Source organism: Cryptotermes secundus, unplaced genomic scaffold (genome assembly GCF_002891405.2).
Source record: "Cryptotermes secundus unplaced genomic scaffold, Csec_1.0 scaffold33, whole genome shotgun sequence".
Taxonomy (NCBI): domain Eukaryota; kingdom Metazoa; phylum Arthropoda; class Insecta; order Blattodea; family Kalotermitidae; genus Cryptotermes; species Cryptotermes secundus.
In genome coordinates, this window is record NW_019727088.1 from 583,804 (window position 1) to 608,667 (window position 24,864).

At 38.0% G+C, this 24,864-nt stretch overlaps 1 protein-coding gene across 3 annotated transcripts in view; it reads left to right on the plus strand.

The window, feature by feature from the left end:
• The first annotated feature begins 515 nt into the window (after positions 1-515).
• LOC111864291 (bifunctional purine biosynthesis protein PURH) overlaps positions 516-24,864 on the plus strand; it is a 37,602-nt gene continuing 13,253 nt past the window's right edge. For all 3 annotated transcript variants that reach the window (XR_004513002.1, XM_023851429.2, XM_033751357.1), the window contains exons 1-10: positions 516-887; positions 4,687-4,890; positions 9,068-9,223; positions 12,227-12,306; positions 12,487-12,539; positions 13,522-13,697; positions 16,316-16,476; positions 20,797-21,174; positions 21,781-21,947; positions 24,531-24,795. Coding sequence is in view for 2 of the 3 variants with exons in the window: in XM_023851429.2 (XP_023707197.1) it covers positions 866-887; positions 4,687-4,890; positions 9,068-9,223; positions 12,227-12,306; positions 12,487-12,539; positions 13,522-13,697; positions 16,316-16,476; positions 20,797-21,174; positions 21,781-21,947; positions 24,531-24,795 (1,662 nt within the window). In the remaining variant the exon portion in view is untranslated. The remainder of the gene's footprint in view (positions 888-4,686; positions 4,891-9,067; positions 9,224-12,226; positions 12,307-12,486; positions 12,540-13,521; positions 13,698-16,315; positions 16,477-20,796; positions 21,175-21,780; positions 21,948-24,530; positions 24,796-24,864) is intronic.

The window sequence follows — 24,864 nt, forward strand, 5'->3', positions numbered from 1 at the left end:
AGTGTTGTAATAATAATTTAAAATTATAATATAATTAAATTCCCAATAATTAGTTCATTTAATCACATCGTTTGGACAAAAAGTTATTTCTCATTTTCGAGAAAATGTTCATGCACTATAATGGGGAATTCGAGAGGTCACGGGCATTTCGTGTAATTGGTTTTGAACCGGGTTTAATTAACCATCTACAATTAATAGTTTCTTAACATACGTTCATATAAACATATGCATACAAAAGCGGAATCGTCGAAGGAAGAATATAAAATATTTTCGTTTGTACCTTGTTAACGGAATTTATTAACGTTTGCATTGTTCTTCCAGTTGTGGACAATGAACGGATTTCATGACTGCCAATATGTCAACGTGTATTTTTTACCCCTTTATTATTATTATTATTATTATTTGAGCGAGTAGTCTCTATAGCAATTTGAACTGCCCGGTAATGGAATTGGATGTGTCAGAGAACATCACTCTCGAAGAGTCTGCCCTTTCGTCGTGCAGGTCCTGCAGCTCGCCGCGTAACAGCGGGACCCTGGGAAGTGGTACGGTGAAGATAATCTTTTGACTTTTGACCCTGAAATATCAGAGTGAATCGAAAGCAGTGAAATAACGTCATTAGCGACTTTCTTGAAGTTCTTGAACATCAGAAAAATAATTCCTTGCGCGAGGTTTCAGCAATTACAAGCGATATCAACGCTATAGTGTACGTAAACGGAGGTTATTCGAGTGCTGCCGGCACCGCAACAGAAATTTTGGTTTGCGTTTATAAAGACTACAGAAGCAAATATATAATTATTTCCTTAAGTTATCCGTTATTGTATATTTCAAAGGATTCATTACTACGTGTACACTTCCTGATTTGAAAATGGCAGCAGGCGGTAGTTTGGGTAAGTTTAGTTTAATACCACGTGTTTAAAAAATTATGTAAAATGCTGGAGCCTTTTGTATTAAGAGGATCAACAAGTAGTACGAGTAGTACAGAGTGTCATCACGTGTTGTCTGCATGACAGAGTTTGACTCATACCCAAAGACTTCCCTTAAAATAATTACCGAGTACGTGACTGTTTTCGCAAACTTTTCATTCCTTCCATCCGTTTTTTGGCGCCATTTAAAAATCAAGTTACAGAAATCATAGGCCTAAATATATTCGCTGGCATGACAGTACCTTTGGCATATTACTTCTTGTGTTTAGAAGGAAAGCTTAATGTTGTTACGTACCCAAGTTATATTTACGATTTCTGTACACCCATCAGCCTTTGTGCTCTTAATTTAAGGTCGTTCCATACAAAATTGAGACAGCCCACAATGCGACCCCTCAGATTTTTGTGTGGAATATTGTTAGTTTGTAAACTGAAGAGACAAGACAAGAGGCAAACTGATTATTGGCCATGATTTATTTCACCGTCTTCTAGTGCATACACTTATCTACTTCACTCCTCTCACTCGCACTACATGTTTCGGCACAAAAGTGCCATCCTCAGGTGCTTATTTGCTTAACGTTAAACTAGTTCATTACATGCCTTGTCGTCTTCATATTAAAATAATTAAAATATATATTTATCATATATATTGATAAATGTTAAAAATTAAATATTAAAATATAAAATTGTTCAGGATTTTTCCTACGTCGTATTCACTACTCAAGTCACGTTTATCCTCTTCTGTTGGAGCACTCTTTCTATTTTCATGTGTTTATTGTGCTTTTTGTTGTGTTAATATGAAGACGACAAGGCATGTAATGAACTAGTTTAACGTTAAGCAAATAAGCACCTGAGGATGGCACTTTTGTGCCGAAACATGTAGTGCGAGTGAGAGGAGTGAAGTAGATAATTGTATGCACTAGAAGACGGTGAAATAAATCATTGACTTGAATCAGTGCAACAGGACGCTAAAATATAACATTAAAACTGATTATTAATAAATCATTTTATAAAGTGTGCAGACTAGGAATATGAGAGAGGAAAGGGAAAAATTGCGTTTGATTTATGCTATTTCGCCTCCTGCCAGGAGGGTTGTAATATAAGTATTGAATAAGTTGAATAACTCTATCAGAACTTAATGTTGAGACAGCAGTGGGATCAGCAGGAGAATAATGAATTCTACATACCATTCAAGACTTAATCTCTGTGACAGGAGTGGGTAGGGAATAGTGCTTTTCTGCATTTTTTTGGCCTTAAATAACAGCAGGTATGACATTTTAGTGATTTCTTGAGCTTCATGAAGAAGAGCCATGGTACCTTAACTTTCTAACTTTCCACTGAATTAGGGTTCTTGTAACCTTCACTTCACCTAAGTCAAACATGTTGCATGCATTGGAGGTTTGGGAGGGGTTGAAGCTTTGCGTGAGTGTAGTGGTACTCCCTAGTTCTGATGTACCTGTAGGTTTTTTGTTTGTATCAGGTGAATTATGAGAACAAAGAGTCTTCCTCTATGCTGTTATTTTTTAAAATGCTTAGCAAACATCAATTTAGACTGGTTAAATTGAGTGGCAGATATTCACTAAGGGGAAATTCCTTGGTATTACAGGGTTTATGACCGCAACCTTATGCCATGGAGTCTTTCAGCTCATAATTTATTTTCATGATGTTGAAATTTTAAACCCAAGTATTAAAAAAATTTAGAAAAAAAGGTGTATTCAGTGGTGCATGTGTACTGCTGTTACAGATTATAAAATTAATTGCAGTATTGATGACAGTAATTAAAGTCTGTATAGTTATGTGGTTAACAAATGCAGTGAAAATGTTAGGTGTCATGAAATAGGACTGTGGCTCAATACTTTTCAATTAGCGAAATAGTTGAACATTTTGTATGAAGAATATCAGCACTTTATTCAAATCCTTCATTCAACAAAGCCTAAAATGAACTGGAACAGGTTTGCATTGCATTGACCATATATAGGGAGGTCATTTGAGAGCCGCTTGCACATCTTCCGGCCAGTCCTGCTGAAGGGACATACACTATTTACATCTACTTTCACAGTGTGTTCATACTTGGCTTAGTTGACAGGCCAGTAGCTTACACACATCACAGTATCTTTGAACAGCTACTATGAAGTGAACGAATGTGTCATATATCTGTTGGCCATAATTTCAAGCCCCTGCTGCTATATTCAACATTCAGTTGGTTCTATTACTTCTTGTGTCAAAATTCCACATGAAAGTTACACATTGAAACAAGTGTTCACTTATGATGTATGAGGTCCTTGTGAAAAGCAAAAAAAAAAAAATATTGTGACATAAATTTCAGGATGTTAACAGTTCCAGTAGAAAAAAACAATTCATACATTCATAAATACATTTTGGCAGACGGGGTCATTATTGAACAAAAATGAACAAAATAAAAATTTTGAGTACTCAGATGAAGAGAATTTGGATGAAATCAGTGATATACTTGAACATTCCCTTTGACATTTTATTAAATTCCTTGGCCAGGGGCCAGGATTTCAGATTTAAAGCTTGCACTTGATTGTGGTTTGTTGGCCAGTGGGTTTTCCAGTTGTGCTAAGGGTTCATGCATGCAAAGAAAGAGAGACAAGGAGATACTCTCTTCCATTGCACTGGCCAAACAATTTATGGCAAGCTCTCAAATTACCTCACTGTATGTGACCATTCTTTAGCATGTACAGACATAGACATGACAAATGCACAACATGTTCAGAGGTTCTGTTTTGTTCATGGTTTTGAATTAAATTTATGGATACGTCCAAATGCATGGAGTTGTTTTAACTATGCTAATTCTCATTCCTTCAAATTTCTGTTATAAGTAGGTTTTTCTGTACTGTATATGGCACTGCATCCAAACTTTAATACAGAAGAGAGTGTAATAGCATTGTATTGCTTAAGAAATCACATGGACTGGCTTTAAATACTTTATTTGGTCTGGCCTATGTTTCATTTGCTGCTTGCTCCACCAATTGATACCTGATATAATACTGAAGTACACAGACAGATCTGACATAACATATATCTAGGAGGGTGGCATAGCAGTAATGGTCTGGTTTGCATTTTGGAGGTATACAATTTGAATGCCAGGGTAATACAGCATGGCTTCCTACTGAGTCCCTCCACATTCTTCATTTGCCACAGGCTTGTGTAATTTCTTCCAGTGCCTTTCATTCATTCGTTTATTGTATATTCCATAAATCCATATACATAGATATAGAACCAGTCACATAGTTAATATAGTACAGTACAAATATAAATATATATGTACAGTTTATAATCATTAAAATAGATTAAAAAAACATGTGTTAAATTCATACATCACTATACATAAAATTATGCAATATTAAAATTGTTTATGTTATTATCCTTATTTCTAGGCAAATTTGTTACTAAAGAATTCATCACCTGTATAAAAAGAGTTTTGCAATAAAAATGCTGTCAACTGAAATTTAAAATTTTTCAAGTCATTAGACATAGATTTGATTTTTGGTGGCAAATGATTAAAGATCTTTACCCCCATGTAACATATTCCTTTTTGGAATTGTGTCAGACTATTTTGCAGATAATGCAGATCACAGATAGATCTGATAGACCAAGATAGCCTTGGTAGCTGATACTGTATCATAAAATAACCGAATTAAGCAACAAACAAACAATAGATGGAATGTTTTTATGTGGATGTTTGAGTTATATTTAACACTTTGAACACTGAATTCTGTTGAGGATCTAAATCCTTTTGTAGCATTGCTGAGTGTGTCAGATAAGGCAGGTCTGTTGCCTTTTGCTGAGAAGCTCCATACACTTGGCCTTACTTTGGTGGCATCTGGTGGAACTGCCAAGGTCCTCAGGGATGCAAAACTTGCTGTGAAAGATGTTGCTGAAGTCACAGGAGCTCCAGAATTGCTTGGAGGAAGAGTCAAGACATTGCACCCGGCTGTACATGCAGGTGAACGCTTTCAAATACAGGACTGGGCTGGAGAGCTCATGAGAATGTAATTTCTAAGAAACTGACAATTCTCAGATTAAGTATGTTGTCTTATTAATATTTTGCAATTTTGTATAAGTACCTGTTAACACCACTGCCTCCCATCTGCTTAATTCAGTATTTCAAATCTGTATTATAAGTTAGCAATCAAATGTAAGTTTGATTATAGTTGGACAGTATGTACTGTTGCTCCATGTGAAGGTCTGAATACTTGTTACTTATATTTAGACCTGTTGTGTTTATTTTCTTATTTTGCATATTACATAGTTACAATCAGATACTCATAAAGATTCATTTAATAATTTTCATTTCATGCATCTTGTTGTGTTATTATATACAATTCTTTATTGGAGTCCGTCGTAACACAACATAAAGATCAAGGTTAAAATTACCTTAGCTACATGTTTTGGCTTTTAAAGCCATCATCAGGAAAAACACGTGATTACTATATTCACACACCATTGAACTGCAGTTTCATTGTGATAGTAAAGCTGGATACTTGATAACTGTTACATTATAAAATACATGGTATAAAAATACAATGAATTATAAATGTATTATAAAACAAAAGTTATAGAGTAGAACATGGTTAAAAATTCTTCATGCGATACTGTATATCATGAAGTTCAGTTGTTGCAATCTTGTTATATTCCCGCTGACATAATGGTATATGGGAACATCCCATATACTAACACGCGCTTTCGCCGGTCTAACAGACAGCACTGAACTCCTAGTCAGTATCACATTGCCGCCAGCACTCGCTGTCCAGCCCACATTTACATCATCGTGTGTGCTAGCTAATCAGCACTCACAATCGCAACTGCAACTGTAGCTCTGCCCAGCAAGCATGGTATAAAAGGCAGAGCCCAAAACTAGCCATAGTCAATGATCACATTCAGTCATCAGAGTCATCATCTCTTAACTGCGCCAAAGACAGCTGCTGCAACTCTCCAGCAACTGCACTCTGCTACCAGACAGCTAACCTAGCTGCCGAAACTCTCCAGCAACCATGCTTTGCTACCAGACAGCTAAAGTAGCTGCCGCAGCTCTCCAGCAACCGAGCTGAGACAACGGCTCAGTCATCACCCACACCATAGCCAGCTGTTCCCACCAGCACACGCAGCACCAAATCACCGGCTGGACAAACCAGCTGAATGGCCATAAAGACTTGGTCTACTACAAAGGAGCAAATTGTGCCAGCACACTCATGGTGGAACAAACTGCCCTTTTCAGGGCCAGCCAACTTTTGAACATCGACATTCCATATAGCTTTGTAGCTATTCTGTACATTGAATTCATACAATTGTTACAGTTTTACGTGGTTGTCTTTTAGAACATCAACAATCCCACAGGTGTATTCTAGACTTGTAGACATACAGTAAACTGCTTGGAGGCCTGTGGTATAGATGTAGTATTATTTGACATTAATTGTTTGGTCATTGCCCCATCTTACAATGTATTTTGTCCGCTCTGTTGGGAATACATATTATGTCCACGGGAATATAACAAGATTGCAACAACTGACTTCATGATATGCAATATCACATGAAGAATTTTTAACCATATTTTACACCATAACTTTCGTTTTATAATAAGTTTATAATTCATTGTATTTTTATACTATGTATTTTATAATGTAATAGTTATCAAGTATCCAGCTTTACTATCACAATGAAATTGCAGTTCAATAGTGTTTGAATATAGTAATCGTGTGTTTTGCCTGACGATGGCTTTAAAAGCCGAAGCATGTAGCTAAGGTAATTTTAATCTTGACTGTTATGTTGTTGTGTTACGATGGATTCCAATAAAGAATTAGCTGTCATAGTTGGCTCTTGACAATTTGTCTGTAATAAGAGCATAATGTAGCTAGTGAAATATGTCTTCTGTTTCTCATCTGATATCTTCACAACAGATAGGCCAAAAATGTTGATTTTAAAATGGTTAAATTCATTAAATGTAGAGGATCCTAATTCTCATAACAGTGACTGTATAGTTATTTACTCTTATTACTTCAGTTGTCTCCCATTTGTTTTACATTGAGTTTATAGCACAGAATGTGATTGAGCTTTATATATTTTTATTAGTGATTCAGTTTTCAAGGCAGTCATACATAGAAAACAAAATCTTGGCAGACTGATGAGAGGTAATGAAGTAGAGGAGAAGGAATGAACTGAAAACAATACATACACTATAAAAGGCAAAGTTATCCCTGTGCTTACTGAGTTAAGCACCATGTCTTGGAGATGTATGGGAAAGTAGATGTGTAGGTCTGTATTTGCATAACCACATCACATCAACTTCCTATCCCGGTTGAGTGTTAGACTGTATTGAAGAAAATATTCTGTACATAATTCAGTATTTAGAGTTGTTAAACTTTTAAAATAAATAATTTATCCGGTGGTTTGTCATATTTATTAGAATGCTGCATAATTGAACTTGCTAAAATAAGAAACAAAACCAGCAGAGTTACGTTACAATGTGGTAGGTGCAGTTTCATCTGTTGCATGTGTTTCCAAAGAATAATGTGAGAGCGGAATTGAGTAATTGGGGTGTAAGGTGGAGAAACAGAAATCGGGACTCTGTGCAGATTGTGGTACTGACACTGCTCCATTGTAGAATGGTGGTTAGTATAAATCTGCTTAGTATATTATTTTGCTTTGGGATGAAGTTACAAGTTCTGAAATGAAAACAATAGAAGTTTTCATAAATATTTTTGTAGTTTTACACCTTGTTTACTTCTGGTTGATTATTTAATCAAACCAAAACATGTTGATGCCCAATTTGTTCTTTGAAGTATTGGCATATATAATGCCAGATTTAATTCCAGGTTTCAGGGTGTGTGTGAGGACATTAAAGAAAAGTAAATTGAACTCTTCATTCAGTAGGTCTCCAGAAGTGATGGATTTGCATTCTAAATTGAAAATTGTAGATGACAGAAATTAACATTGATGTAGAGAGGCCGGGTTCATTGAAATTTAAGTGATCACTGAGAATGCCCAGACATAGAGAGCAGACAATATTAAAATGGATTTTAGAGGAATGGGTTGTGGTTTTGTGAACTGGATTAAAGAGGCTCAGGATATGATCCAGTGGTGGGACTTCATTTACTTTGTTAAAAATTTGTTTTTTGTCATCGTAGTACAGTGAACACGCCCTTATCTGGCATATATGGGATTACCAGTGTGCCAGTTATGTGAATTTGCTGATTGTATGATGAAAACTCTTAGGAATCCCAGTACAAAATCAAAACGTGTTTTCACTTATGTATTTGCAAAAGCGGCCTCTGTAGTCTAGGGGTAACATTCCCACCTCATGACTCAAGGTACGCGGGTTCAAACCCGGCGGAGGTCGTGGAATTTTTAAGGGCGGAAAAATTCAGGGAACAAGTCCTCCGGGAGGGACTTTAAGCCATGGGTCCCATGTCGTAGATTTACCTCACGTAAAAGATCCTCATGTCTCTAGGAGACCTCTGAGCAAAATTAGGCAAGTTTCCCGCCCAAGTAGTTTCCAGTGCCTCTGGTAGATGGGGGAAGCATCGGGTACCGAGGGCCGACCTTGTTGACTGAACGGGGCTGATAGCATTCACCAGTACCAGTAGGGTATGGCAACTGGTAGAATATCAAAGGGGGACGTACAATTAGTCACGGTGCATAGGGAAACTCACCCCCTCCAATAATAATAATAATAATAATAATAATAATAATAATAATAATAGGTATTTGCATGGATGACTTTTGAGATGATATAGGAGGTAGATGGGTGAAAGGTTTTGAATACATACACTATAACTTGAACAAGCCTGTACTGCAATGGCATATGTGTGAGGGAGGACAACGAGCAGTGCTGTTAGTGGCAGCTGGGACAACTACTGCTTGTTTTTTAAATATAAATATAAATAACTTAATAAAATATCGTAAATTTTCTCTGAATTTTTATGATAGTTGGCTGAGAATTCCAGATGCTTGAATACTGGATAACTGGGAGATTATTGACTCTCATTTTTCTCACGAATAATTTAAGTTCATGAAGGATATTTGTTCTTTTGTAATAAACGCTGATCAGGCAGCAGGAGATGAAACTGTACAAACAAAAAATGGTTGCTATTTTTCATCATCACCTATGGGATGTTGTGTTGCAGGCATTCTGGCTCGGCTCACTGAAAATGATGAGAAGGACCTGGCCAAGATGAGCTACAGTATGATCCGAATAGTTGTGTGCAATTTGTACCCATTTGTAGACACGGTTGCCAAACCGGATGTTACCGTTGCTGAAGCTGTGGAGAACATTGACATTGGTGTGTAAACATTAATTGTGGAGGTCATCCTTTAACCTTTAACTTCCATTCAGAATATTTATTCCTCTGATGTATTTTAGGGCACCTAGTGGGAAATGTCCTATGTTGTACCATTAGTGGAGGTGTCTAGCCATATTATTTACATAATAAAATGGAACTTCAACAAATTGCTGTGTTCAGAAGGCTAGTATATACTTATATAAATGACACATTAACATTTGTAAACAATTCAATCCCTTCTTAGGGACTAGGGTGTACTTGTTACTCTGCATTCTGACAACATGAATTTATTTGTGGTCATAGTGAATAAACAGTAGTTTTAAATTCAAGACTTCAAGGCCCCTCTGTTAAAGCCATGATCATATTTAGGATGGGATTTTGGGTTCAGAATTAAAAATTGTACTTGTTCCTGAACATCGGTTATTTAAGGTATATAAGAAGTTTGGAGAAATAGAGTTTCTTATTGCTGGTAGAGGTTAGTGGTCAAGTTCATGGTCTAGACACTTTCAACTAAGATGAAATAGCCTCCAGTTTCCATTGGATAGAAGAGTGGGTAAGCCTGTTGTTCACCACAGTACCATTAATCATGTCTGACTGTCCACATTTCATAATGTTACACATCTATTGAGTTTCACAGATAGATATACCAAAATGCTTAGCTTTCTACTAAAGGAACTGCTTTAGTGCTTCCATTATGGATATGTCACTATATAGCAAGGCTCTGATAAATTTTAGGACCGAGTTTAGTTTTATGTCTCATGCACATGGCCTACCGAGCAGTAATTTTGAAAATAACCTTATAATAAAAGGTAAAGTTTTTCCTGCTCTTATAAATTAAACCCTACACCATGAAGATGTATGGGGGAGTAAAGGTATAGCTCCACCTTTCTTGACCTCAGTACTACTTGGAGGTGAGTGGTCAGCTTCGCACTAATACTGCTGTACTCCTGGGCAAAGAACCCCTGGTACCCATTGGATAGGAGGGCGGATGGGCTGCAGAGCTGGTCTGGATATTGTGGAGAAGAGAAAAATCTCTTTCTTTGCTAGGAAACAAACGTCAGTCATCCAGCCTGTAACCTGTTACTATACCAACTGATCTATCCTGGATCCTGTAACACTGTAGTTCCAAACATAATTTGGTATGACAGCTTGAACCAGCGCCTATCTCCAGCTTACAGAGAATACCACATGATTCCATGCAAGCTGTTGTTTTCATGAGGTTTGAATCAAGTGTCTTCTTCAGTACCATAGCTAATACAGCCACTTGTCTGGCTGGGCCCACAAGAGGAGTGTTGATAGTGGTGAAGAAGGTGAATGGAATTTGTGGTTTGTGAATCACAGGTATCTTCCAACTTGAAGTCCTTCTGAATAGGGCATGAGGTAGCAGTTCTTGGCTGTTATATTCACTCTGTGTGATGTCTGCCACTCATCACAGGCAAAACATCTCAGTATTGAAATAGTAATTTTCTGAGCTGTGACACCATATGTTCTTAGTAGATGGATATCATTGCTTTCCTGGAACATGCTGCCTCCAAAACACTGGTATCCATCTGCAGGACTACACAGTGTCATAACCCAGGAGACCACAGTTTGAACAACCACTGCTCTTAATACCTCAGAACTTATATCTCAGGATGTCAAAAGAGAAATTAAAGCTTTCAGAATTCTCATATAATAACATTCTGTCTTTGGTTTGGCTTTGTTTACAACATAAATGTAATAGTCACTTGTATTAGTGAATCGCAGATGGGGTTTGAGTTGGCAAATTGATTTATTGGATATTTACAAGTTATAACTACAATTAATTATAACACTATCAAGATTACTCTAACTATAGCACATAAAGTCTTCCATTTCCATTAACACTTTACAGCTGAATCCTCACAGCTCCTTTCCAGGACGACTTCCTCTCCCTGACTCGCAGCTTCTCAGCTCTGACTAATTGCAAATGAACTTTGTTGTCCCCTATAAACCTTTGGCATTGATCATTCACAGAAAAAACAGCCTATATTGTTTAAAAATCTCTATTGGGTTTCCCACGTGACTGCTGTCCAGCCAGCTCATTGGTGCGCTGACTGCTGCCTAGCAACAAGCTGTAACATTTGTCCACTGAAAACACAACTTCCACTGTTGCATGTTATAATGAGTTTATGGAGGCATTGCCTGGCGATGCTTGCGTATTGTTGTCATGTGCTTCAGCGGGAAGGTGTTCGTCATTCCGTTGCCTAGCTATGCACATCACAATATAATAAGGTGAATAATTATTAATTATTGTTCCTTCTACACTTATCATATAGGCAGAAGTATTTGAAGGACAGTATATTCCACAGATTCTTGCCAGATCCGTTGGCACAGTGAAAACTTATTTGATAGTTTTTTTAGTTTGTTATTTAATAATGTTGTCAATATTTAGACTATGTAGTATCAATGATATGATGATTAATGAATATGAATATGGTGGGATGAAAATTTGCAGGGGAAATTGATGTATTCAGAGTAAACATATCTCAGTGCTACTTTGTTCAGAACAAAACCCACATGACCTGGCCTGGGATTGAACCCAGGCCACTACAAATGGAAGGTGGCAACTAACCACCTGAACCGTGGTATGGCTCTAATAGTTAAAAAACAGCAATTGTTTATGTACATTAAGTTTGAAAATTGACAGTATCAGCTGGTATCTCTGAAACAGAGTTCGTATCAAATATTTGTTACATGATGATGACACCAGAAATTTTGAAGTGTAACGATTAACAATGAATGTACTTGAGCCCACTATAAGACAGCTCATTTTGTGTTCCACCTCAGTGTCTTGCTGTAATCCCTGTACTTTTGAAACTAATTCGGTAGAACGTGGTCTTGTAGTGTAAACCCAATAGGCTGCGTCGCTGCAAAGTGTATTATGTGTGTGTAAATAAATGTATATGTTATTTCTGTGTAGTATATAGAGTGCATATTCCTGACAGAAGCATTAAACTTTTAACCAGTGTCTGGTCTGTGCAGGTGGAGTGACATTGCTGAGAGCTGCAGCTAAGAACCATGCCCGAGTCACAGTGCTTTGTGACCCCTCAGACTATGACCTGGTTGCAAAGGAANGTCTGACAGATTACTGATGATGATAATGATAGAGTGCATATTCCTGACAGAAGCATTAAACTTTTAACCAGTGTCTGGTCTGTGCAGGTGGAGTGACATTGCTGAGAGCTGCAGCTAAGAACCATGCCCGAGTCACAGTGCTTTGTGACCCCTCAGACTATGACCTGGTTGCAAAGGAACTGCAGACCTCACCTGATAGGGATACCACCTTGGCTACAAGGTGAGATCTTGTTCTACATAAAATATTTACCCATGCTCAAGAGACATTGCCCACAGTAATTATTATAATGTGTAGGATGTCAGTTCTCTGTTTTGATCTTTGCTATCACAATAAGAAGGCGTGGTTGTAGGGACAATTTTTTTTAAAGGACAATGTATTGTTAGGAATGTTAATGGTCTCATGTAATAGAGGACGAATGCCATTTTGGCAAAATGTTCCTTATATTTTTTACACTAGAAACCTGTATTAGGAATGTGAACAGGGGTAGGGTCGTTTTGGTGAAACATTCCTAACCTTAGGTTCTCATTTTAAAAATGATCACTCTGTATGGTTGATGTCAAGCTGGCCTCATTTAGTAAGGACTTCTACCTACGAAGTGGTTGGATAAAATACAGATATTTGCATATTCGTTCTCCTTCTGTTATGAAGTTAGAACTGTAAATGTCAATCAAATGAAGATATTAAGGAGGAAACTTGTCACAAGAAATTGTCTGTGTAGAACAGAGTAGTAAATATACAGGGAGATCTAGCTGTTGTATGGGGTGCAGCACTTTTCTGGTAGAGGTCTTGGGTTGAACACAGGCTGGAACCAGTGCATTTATGTTCCACATGCCTTGTCCTCACGTCTGAAAAAGGCCAAACTTTATGAATGTAGAGAGTAACAGTCTCCATTAAACATCTGGTTCTTTCTGCTGACACCTGTTTTAGATTTTTTTTGGAAGCATTCTATTATAAAGACAATCTTAAATGGAGGTAATTTGACATTGAGCTTATTGAAATGTAACACTAAATGGTGGTAAACCTAAAGATGAACATGGTAAAGTAAAACATTTAATGGGTATTGTTCTTGCAAACACTGATGAATGGGAACAAGATGGCTTAGATATTTCCAAAAATAGCTGACAGCTGTTAAGAAGTCTGCTGATAGTGGTATGTACTGGTTGGTACCATTTTAATACAAATTTTGTTTCCAACATTGTAGGCAGCTCCTCGCTCTTAAGGCATTCACTCACACTTCTGATTATGACCAGGCAATATCAGATTATTTCCGTAAGCAGTACAGTGCTGGGGTGTCACAACTAACTCTTCGCTATGGCATGAACCCACACCAAAAACAAGCTCAGATCTTCACAACCCATTCTGAACTTCCTCTTAAAGGTAAGTTTTTGTGCCAACTTTGTAACTACAAGCCTATGTTTCTTCCTTGTTGTCTGATTTACAAAACTATCATAATATCCTCAAGAGAAATTAAAGCTTATAGAGCATAGATGTCTGAATTTAACTTCATTGTCTTTACCCTGATTTGTATACTTAACAAAAAGCTATCAGTTACCTTGACCTATAGGCCTTATTGGTTATGTGGATGTCTGTTTCACATCGCTGTAAGATATTTAATAAGTCTACCACCCTGCTCACCTTAGTCCCCCCCATTGGAGGAGCCTGATCTCATTTCCACTAATGGCCACATAGATTACAATAAAATGTTAATACAGTGAAACCCCTATTTAATGTAACACAGTTTTAGGTTTTACATCATTAAACATTTAATTTCATTGATCCCAAGTTAGTCAGCTCATTGTTAAATTACCTCCATTTGAGACTTTAATCAGTTTATCTTCAAAGCAGCTAGTCCCAAAAGAAACCTTAAATGGGGGTTTCCCTGTACCACATTCAGATTTTGAACAGATGGCAGGAACATTCTCATTACAGACATCATTCTCTATGATTCCATAGCATGAGTTGTTTGGGTGTCCATGATGTTTGTATCAGTGAAGCACACAGAAATTTTAGTGTCAGACAGCTGTCAATGATACAGTTTATTGTTGTCTTTTTGGAGTGGCATAGTTTGGGCAGTATTTATATAAACTTTTTTAACATACACAGTGTGTCCAGGTTCTGTTAAGACTGTGTTCATTAAAAATAAAAGATGTGAATTATTTTCAAAATCTCACTCTTTTTATTGAAAATAGTCACCTTCTGAATCAATACATAGCTGGAATTGATTGAAAAGTTTTCAAAAACAGTCACTGTACTCCTTTTGTGGAATCGCATTTAAAACTGCGGTACATTCCCTTTCGATGTCCTGGATGGTGTCGTGATGGTCTCCTTTCATCACCAACTTAACCTTTGGGAACAACCAGAAATCTGCCAAATCTGGTGAATACGGAGGATGGTCAAGGACTGTGATCCCTTTTCTGGGCAAAAAATCGCGCACGATCTTCGAATTGTGGGGTGGGGCATTGTCGTGGAGGAGCGACCAGGAACCTTGTTCTCGATATTCAGGTCGAATTCAAAGAATTCTCGCCCACAAACGATTGAGGACTCGAGATAATCAGAATTCACTGTTTGACCTGGAAGAAATTCCTTGTGAATGATTCCTTTGGAATCGAAGAAAACGGTTAGCAGTGTCTTTACTCGACTCTTTTGCATGTGCACTTTCTTTGGTTTCGGCTTCTTTGGGCTCAACCACGCTGCTCTCTGCCGCTTTGTGAGAGGCTCATATTGAAAACACCATGTCTCGTCACCAGTAACAATCGAATTTGTAAAACTTTTGGCCAACTGTAACATGTCTTTGCAGTTTTCCACTCTGACATGTTTTTCATCACCTGACAGCACTTGCAGTACAAACCGCACAGACCTACCATTTGGCCAAATACTTGGTCAAATTTTCATGCACAGTACTTTTTGTATTCCCAAAAGCTCCTCAACAACTCTTGCAGAAGGCATTACACCAGTATTTGATAATGTAGGAAAGAAATTGATCTAAACAAATTCGGAATGTCAAGGCTGTCACAACAGCAGTGTGATAACAGAGTTACAGATGGTTGCCTACCCATGCAATGTGCCATTTAGAGGAAGGAACTGAAGATTCGCTGTGTAGCTCCGTGGAGCAGAGTCCTTCATGAGAAGCAGCTAATAGTGGCTAACCTAGTTGAGAAATTCTCTGCCGTTTATGGAACCCAAATGTTCATTATCATGTAGATAAAGAACCTGCCACAGGACCCCGTCCTGTACATCCTCTGAATACATTTCACATCCTAGTTCTCATCCTTTCCTGTTTGTTTTCTTCATATTTTGCAACTAAAATTTTGTATGCATTTCTCATTGTTCAAGTGCATGCTGTATGCCCCACCCATCTCAAAATTCTTGATCACATTCATTCATCTATAATCTGTCAAGACGACAGGTCCACAGTCTCTTCCAGAATAGTTCCTCCACGTGATGCAATCTAGAGCTTTCTCCTTCAAATGAAAATATCCTCTTCTGTCCTCAAGGTCATTCAGCATCTTCTTATGTCTTCTTCCTCGTCTTCTGGTCACTTCTATCCGCCCCTCTATCTTCCCTTCAGTAACTTCTTTTAGAAGGCAGTTACCACGTAAGATATGACCAATCAAATTAGCCTTCCATTTTCTTATTTCGTGTAGGATATTCCTCTGCTCTCTGCTCTAACTAACACTTCTTCATTTCTCACATAATCGGTCCAACTGATCTTCTCCATCCTTCTCCAACACCACATTTCGAAGCTTTCCGGGTGTTTCTGATCTACTGCCGTAAGTGTCCAAGTTTCAGCCCCATACAAAGCGATGCTCCAAATGTAGCATTTCACTAGTTTCTTTCTCAAATTTAAGTCCAATTTGCTGGTAAAAAGATTCTTCTTCTTGCTAAATGCAGCTTTCGCCATGACAATCCTAGATTTAATTTCACACGTGCACCTTCCATCATCCGTTAACACTTGATCACAAGGGGTTATTTTTATGTTATGTAAACATTTTCAGTTGTGAATGGCTCTCCTGGGTTCATCAACTTGTGTGATGCCCTGAACGGATGGCAGCTTGTGAAGGAGCTAAGAGCTGCACTGAACCTACCAGCAGCAACGTCGTTCAAGCATGTGAGCCCTGCAGGGGCAGCTGTAGCTATCTCTCTCAGTCCTGAACAGGCAAGTTCTCTTGCCATTGACTTAAGCGATTTGAGCACTGTGTAGTTTGGTAGATTGTTACCACTGTTTTGGAGGAACCTGCTGTTTCCCTCTTGAGTGTAGGAGAATGAAGATAAGGCAACAAATTCCTCAGAAATTTTGGTACCTATTGTCACAGGGTTATGGCTCCGTGACTAATAATAATGGATTCTCAATTGGATGATTGGATTTATTAACACGTTCATTTACAGTCTCTCTTAATCACAATCGGTTATAACTACCGACTGTTCATTGTGCGGGCTTATTAGATGTCCGGGGAGCTTCTCAGAACATCTTATTGGCAGTCACTGTGGTATCCCATGGCAAACTGAAGGTTCAGTGATCACCTGATCAGTGAGTTAGTCATTGTTACACCATCATGTGTTGTAGAAGCTTCTTTCTGTTGTGCTCTGTTCTTTGTCTTTATGGCTTGTGCGAGATACAATTTAGAGCAAAGAGTTTTCGTTTATGATTGCTATCTAGAAAAGAAAACTTGTACAAATCGTACAGGAGAAAATTTTGCAGTAAATTCCCTGACACATGTCCATCTGGAGATACAGTTTGCATGACAGAAAGCCATTAAAAAGAAATTGTGCTATGACTGAGGAAAACCTGATGACATCTGTCATCAATTAGAAAATTTTCCTTGAAATTCTTTGTGGCAATTAGCACAACAAAGTGGTGTTTCTGTAGGCAGTGAATGGACAGCAACTAAACTGTTGCACATTCATCTGTATAATACCATTGTTCCTGAAATTAAACCTATGGATTACGAAAAAAGAGTGAGGTTTTGTAATTGGTTTATCAGTCATGTGCAGGACAGACTTCTTGATCCTAAGCTGAAATTTTCACAGATACGGCTAATTTTAATCTCCTGGGATATGTTATTTTTGCCTCCGGTAGATGGGGAAGTTATCGGGTACCACTGCCAGCCTCGCTGGCTGAACGGGGCTGATAATGAGCACCAGTACCTGCAGGGTATGGCGACTGGTAGAATATCAAAGGGGGACATACAGTAGACTATTAGTTGCGGTGCATGGGGAAACCCACCCCCTCCAATAATAATAATAATAATATGTTATTTTTTATTATTTTTTTATTGCTAGTGGGGTGGGACTAAGTCCCTTGTACTGCTGCCACTTCTGGCCTATTGTACCAGCCCCAGATGATAGGTGAGGGTGATTGTGGAGCAGTTGGTGGAATGAAGATTAGCAAGGGAAACCAAAATACTCGGAGAAAACCTGCTCCAGCACCACTTTGTCCACCACAAATCCCACTTGAATCCCACAGAATGGGATATGTTAACTCACCAAACAACAGATATTGGAGTAGTGAAAATATTCATGCCCTAATTGAACTTCCCCATTACAGCCAAAAGATAGGCCTATTGTGCGCAATTAGCACAAACCATATCATTGGACTGATATTTTATGAAGGAACTCNATGAGCACCAGTACCTGCAGGGTATGGCGACTGGTAGAATATCAAAGGGGGACATACAGTAGACTATTAGTTGCGGTGCATGGGGAAACCCACCCCCTCCAATAATAATAATAATAATATGTTATTTTTTATTATTTTTTTATTGCTAGTGGGGTGGGACTAAGTCCCTTGTACTGCTGCCACTTCTGGCCTATTGTACCAGCCCCAGATGATAGGTGAGGGTGATTGTGGAGCAGTTGGTGGAATGAAGATTAGCAAGGGAAACCAAAATACTCGGAGAAAACCTGCTCCAGCACCACTTTGTCCACCACAAATCCCACTAGAATCCCACAGAATGGGATATGTTAACTCACCAAACAACAGATATTGGAGTAGTGAAAATATTCATGCCCTAATTGAACTTCCCCATTACAGCCAAAAGATAGGCCTATTGTGCGCAATTAGCACAAACCATATCATTGGACTGATATTTTATGAAGGAACTCTTGATGCTCAACAATACATCAATGAAATACTCAATCCATTTTTCGCTAATTTAGCACCTGCAGACTATAGATTTGGTTATTTTACGCAAGATAGCGCAACTCCACACACAGCTAAGGAAACTATCCGAGCATTACGCGGTGTGTTTGGGGAATCAAATGGGAATGATAGAATTATTAGCAAGAGTTTATGGCCTCCTATATCCCCAGATCTAAACCCCTGTGATTTTTATTTGTGGGGAAAACTAAAAAATGTTGTGTATGCCAACAATCCACCTGACCTGGAGGCTCTAAAACAGAATATTCATGTAGCAATTCTCAACATTCAGCAATGTGAATTGCAACAAGTTTCCCAAAATCTGTTTAAAAGAATTCAGGCATGTCTCACAGCAGAAGATATTCAATATCTTCTATGATTGTGAGTACAATATTAATTACTATATTTCATTAATAATTAATGAAAGATGTAAACAATGTATGCTACCTGTACCAGCCACACAGCAGCATTTTTCTCAGCAAGTAACCATTGCTTTCGCAGGAAGTTGCCAATGGCAAAATCAGTGTTCAGTCAGCCTGCGTTTGAACACGGTGTATTTGTTAGCCCCAGTTTGAATAAGTGTCCTTTTCAGTGACAGTGCTCTGTAAGTAGTCGTGTGACTTGGATCAAGTTGTTCCTGTTTAGCTGTAATAATTCCCTGATTCATTTGGCAGAGGGTTCCATAAGGAAACTATGCTCATGGTTTTGTCCAGGCACAATTTCTAATAGCCTTGTTGGCATAAGTTTACCAAGTCCCTGATGGCCCACTTCGCAGCTGCCTGACATGACACCTGCAAGTTCAGGTATGTAGGATAGCCAGATTTCCCTCTTGCCAAATGGTGCCAATCTCATTGGCTTCAGTTCCCCTATGTCACACTTTTTTTTTCTCCATACAAACTGTCAGGTTTTATTTCAACAAAGAGCTCTTGTCTTTTCTTCAATCACCTTACATTTAGTGTCCCCATTTTTCACTTTTATGGGTTTTTGCATGAAGTCTTTGGATCTAGAAAGACTTGAAGTAAAGAAATACAATTGGAGCAGTGTTGCATGTGTAAGAGAGCAGTAGTAGCATTTACATATTTCCGTAGATAAACCGATGGCAGATTTCACCTGCTCCCACAAATGTTGAGCAGTATTATTACAAGGCTGTTTTGCTTTTTGGGATGTATTGCTGAAAAACTACTCTGTCCCATATTTTGTATTTATATCATCCATGACTGAATTTTCTGTAGGATGGTGCAATGTGGAAAATATATTGTTTAGGTGTTTGAACATTGCAGTTGAATGGTTATCCTTCTTGCTTCATAATTGGGAAGTCTCGTCATTTGATGTATAATCAAGGAAATTCATTGCCATAAAATAAACGAAGAATAAATAAACAAATAAATAAGAAAGCATGGTGACCCTGGAATTATCAGACCTATGAAAATAATTGGCTGTTAAATTTTTTGTCTTCTCTTTGAATGTGTTTTTATAGTAGCAATATGACTCTTAACAGAATGATGTTAATTCGTTTATTATTTGTTTATTTATTTATCAACTCCATTTATTGTGTAGCATGATACAGTGATCAGTGAATGATATTTTGCAAAGAGTATCGGAGGAAGGAATCATGGCCAATTTGAAAGTATTATTTCAGAATTTGCATGGAGTGACTAAAGAAAACCACAGAACACTTCTTTTGGGGCATATTTGTTAACATGAGAGCTCCAAGATATAAAGCAAGAGTACTAATTACTCCACCGTTTTTTGGTAAGCAAATGTTGCATGATCATCTGTAAACATCAGTCATTGCAGTGAGGTGATGGAATCTGTACTGATATGATATGCAGTCGCATGATTCAAATCGGGTTTGGAAGCAGTGAACTGATGTACCAAGTCAGAAAAACATCAATTTTATGTCACAGATGCATGGCGTAGTACCTTTCGCATAAAGTGTATCCAGTTAGTGTGCACCAGATTCCAGAATGGTTTTAGTAATATACAGCTAATATACTAACTGTTCATTAAGCACAGACTGTACACTGATCACAGTCATGATTACCCTCTAAATATGCATTTATGAAAGAAAACACATACAGGAAGTATTATAGACACACAGAAACAAATAAGATGAAAGAATGGAAGAAATTTAGAAACAGGATATCACTTGTCGCCTTTCTCTTCTCATAGCCTCCCCCTCCCCCCATGCCTTATGAGTGCTCTAGCCTCAGAAATGGACTCCTTCAATTTCCTGTGACAGCAGAGGTCAGTGAACTGATGAAGGTCATAATAGCAGACATTTATCTGCTAGCAGCAAGCAGAGAATACAAAGATGGTAGAATGTATGCATTGTTTCAGGCCAAGGTATGTATGGTGGATGATCTGCTGGAGCATCTAACTCCTCTTGCTGTGGCATATGCTCGTGCACGTGGAGCAGATAGAATGTCCTCATTTGGAGATTTCATAGCCCTCTCTGATCCCTGTGATACTGCCACTGCCCGCATCATCTCCCGTGAGGTGTCAGATGGCATCATTGCACCAGGTTACATGCCAGAAGCTTTGCAGCTGCTCACGAAGAAAAAGGGTGGTGGTTACTGTGTGCTCCAAATAGATCCTGCGTATGAGCCATGCTCTATCGAGCATAAGGTTCTCTTTGGTCTCACCATGGAACAGCAGCGTAACAATGCTGTCATCGACAGACAGCTGTTCAGTAACATTGTGTCGCAGAAGAAGGAGGTATTAACATTAAGAAGTTTTAGACTTTTCGGGGAACCATTGTAGTCATTGTTGCAAAGCAAGTGAATTAAATTTGATATAAGACCCAAAGCATTTTGATTCTAACTGTTGCCATGATTAGTGGACAAGGTAATGAAGGGATTTATGGGTAAATTACCATCAGCTATTAATAAAATGGTTAAGATTACGTTACATCGCTGTACAGTGTTCAGTTCCGTTGGGTTGCCTTTTTAGCTGGCTGAGCAAGTATCAGCTTCTCAAGAAAGACTCTGCTCTAAGAAACTGGTTACATAGTAGAAAATGGTTACTTACTGGAAAAATAATATATGTGGTTAGGGTTATATTAAATAAATACTGTAGTACAGAAACCAGTTGTGGTCCCATGAATCAGATTAAACTGGCTCAGGGTGGGGAACAGTGGTTTGGCTGGTATTGCAACTGATGTTGAAATTTGGCATCATTTAATTGCATAATTTTAAAACAATAGAGTTCACAAAAAGAAAAGTGAATATTTCTTAGGAACTGAAATTATCTTAGTTATCATTTTCTATCATAAATTCATTGTATGAAGTGTAGTTTTATATCAGGTTTATGTTTATGTTTTAGCTGCCAGAGAGTGCTGTAAGGGACCTGATAGTTGCAACCATTGCCCTGAAATACACACAGAGTAATTCAGTATGTTATGCAAAAGACGGGCAAGTGATTGGTATTGGTGCAGGTCAGCAGTCCCGTATCCATTGCACTCGTCTTGCTGGTGACAAGGCTGACAATTGGTGAATATTATATGAATTAATATGTATATGTTGCACTTCTTTTCCAGAATTTCAGTCTGATATTAGAGATTGGTCCTATCTCAACTGCAAGAGCTGAAATATGTAACTTACCAATTTTTTGTGCATTATATTGGTTTGTGTGGCTACACTGTAGCCATAAAGTTTGCAGAAATTGAGATGTCTTATGTAAGACATTTTAACAGTACCCCAAACAAATTTTAAAAGTAACAGGTAATGTCTAAAAACAGTATTTATACAACCAAAATTAATAAAAATTACTTGCATGCCTATTCAATTGATTATCACAATTGTGGGGTGTTTACACAGTCAAATAAATTACTACGTATGAAGGATAAATACAAACTGAGAAACTCCAAATAAAAAAAAATGTATTGACAGAGGCATTAGGATAGTCATTGGGCTTCTTCACTTGGTAATTGATGAACTCAGGTGACAGTTCTCTTTTATTTTTCTTGATTGTTCCCACTGTAATTAGCTTATGATCTTCTAACAAGGATTTAGCCAATGGGTAACTTGTGAACCAATTATCTAAAGTCACATTGCGACCTGATCCAGATATAGGTGCAATCATACTTGTAACAACTTCAGAAGGTGTGTTTGAAACTTTGTATGTGCCTTCAGGTTGTGCACCAACGTAAACTTCAAATTTAGAAGTATAAAAGGACTGGGCATCAACCAAAGCAAAATACTTCCAGGCCATACTTTGCCGGTTTGCTTGGAATGTACTGCCGGACACTGCATCGTCCAAGAAACGCTTCTATCTTTTCATCAATCGTTACATTTTCTCCTAAAGAATATACAGACTCACATACTTCATTGAATTTATCAAAAATCTCTCTAATTGGAGCCAATTTGTCGTAAGATCTTCAGTCAGTTCTAGTACTTCGGTCGTCAAATCATAGACATCCAAGAAGAAAACGGAAATGAACAAGTGACATTGTGCTTCTAAATAATTCAACGCCGGTACCATCCATGGCCCATAGATTATCAAGATTCTGGTGACTTATAGAAGCCAGCTAAATATAGAAGTCCAAACATAGCCTTTATTTCACTCATGTCAGTCTTTTGAACACTATTATTTTTGGCATAATTTACTTGCTTTCTTTCTATTTCATCATTCGTATTCTTCAAAATTAGGTCTATCATGTCATCAGGAAAAAATATCTCCCAGCAATCTAAAACTGATTTTGCAGTTTTTGCATTGCCCAGAACATCAGGTGCTTGGCTAAGTATGTTATGTGCTCAAGTTCTTATTTGAGATCCTAACTCCATTTTGCTTATCCTTTGCCAAGTAAAAGGCCCCCCCCTATGTGGATTCTTCCTCACAGTCTTTTTCTATATCAGACTCATGGTTACTGACTAATTCTAAAACAATTTCACTATCATCATCTCCACTAAACAGCTCCTCGTCTGTCAAAGCGTCATCTATAAGTTGACATAACCTCTGTTCTTCCTGCTTGTAACTCGTCTAGTAAAAAATATATTGTTCTCAAAATACCGCCTAAATATTTATGAAAACATATTTGCTAGAAGTTGGTATATAAAAATATAGAAGACGCAGCAGTAACGATGACATTGTAGTAGAATATACATGAAAACAACTTAAGTTTCGGAAGTAAATATAGTCACACTTTTGGTAAGGTGGAGTCTTGTAGACCCCAGCACACTTGACACGTCTACACACTAAACTTGCTTGTGGGCAACAGCCTGTCGCGTATGGCGTCGGGTAGTGGGTTATGGGAGGGGAAGCTACACTGAGGCACGACTCACTGCCACGCGTTCTTAAAAAGTTACAGTCAAATTAAAATCTTTATGGTCTCTGACAACCCACCTTACTAATGCCGGGTTAAGTAGTGCAACTGTGTAACATTTTAGGGTGTGTGCCAGGGTGTTCTCAGTTCCACATTAAGAAAGCTCAAGCACTTAAGCCTCAAGGTCAAGTAAATTTCATGTTTAAATATACATTACTCAGTTTCTGGAATGGAGACTTCTTCATAGAGACAAGGGACAAGACCAGAGTGTGGGTTAATGTTATCTGGTGACTTCATGGACTGCCAGCTGTAAGTAAATACATTGGTAAGCAAAAGTGCAAGTGCAGTCTATGAAAAATATTACGGGAATAGTCATGGCTAGTTATAAATCTGTCAGTGTAATAGAAATGAAAGAGAAATCCCTATTTTATCTTAAGATTTTCCCATATATACCAATATATAGTTAAAATGATTTTCCTCATTATAATAAAGTTCTCATTATAAGCCTTACTCGTTCTTTTGTGGTTACTGTATTTTCTAGTTATAAATGGATTCATGGGCTAACATAGTCTCTCTTAAATACATCAGTCCCTTTTGAGTGTAAACAGCACCTGTGATTCTTCTAACCCCCAGTTTGCCATAAGGCCTTTGTTTTGCTGACTAATAATTTTCACTAATGTAATCTCTTCTCTTGGTGATGGATTTCTGTACTTAGTTAATTCTGTTTTCATACAGTGGACTCTTGTGAGAGAGTAGTTGTTCAATCTTGATATAGACTTCCCATTTTAACATTGTCACCGCATCTTTATAGGTGGCTGCGGCAGCATCCCAATGTGATCAACATGAAATTCAAGAAGGGTGTGAAACGAGCAGAGATCTCAAATGCCATTGATAACTATGTGAATGGGACTGTTGGGAAGGACATGGATGAAACAACATGGGGAGCCATGTATGAGACCATTCCCAGTCTGCTAACAGACAAGGACCGTGCTGAATGGAAGGGCAAGCTGTCGGGTGTGGCTCTTGGATCTGATGCCTTTTTCCCTTTCAGAGATAATGTGGATCGTGCCAGACAGGTGGGTGATTTATGAGTAAGTCCAGGAAATTGAGTAATATGGTGAAAGGTTATCATATTTGTATAAATA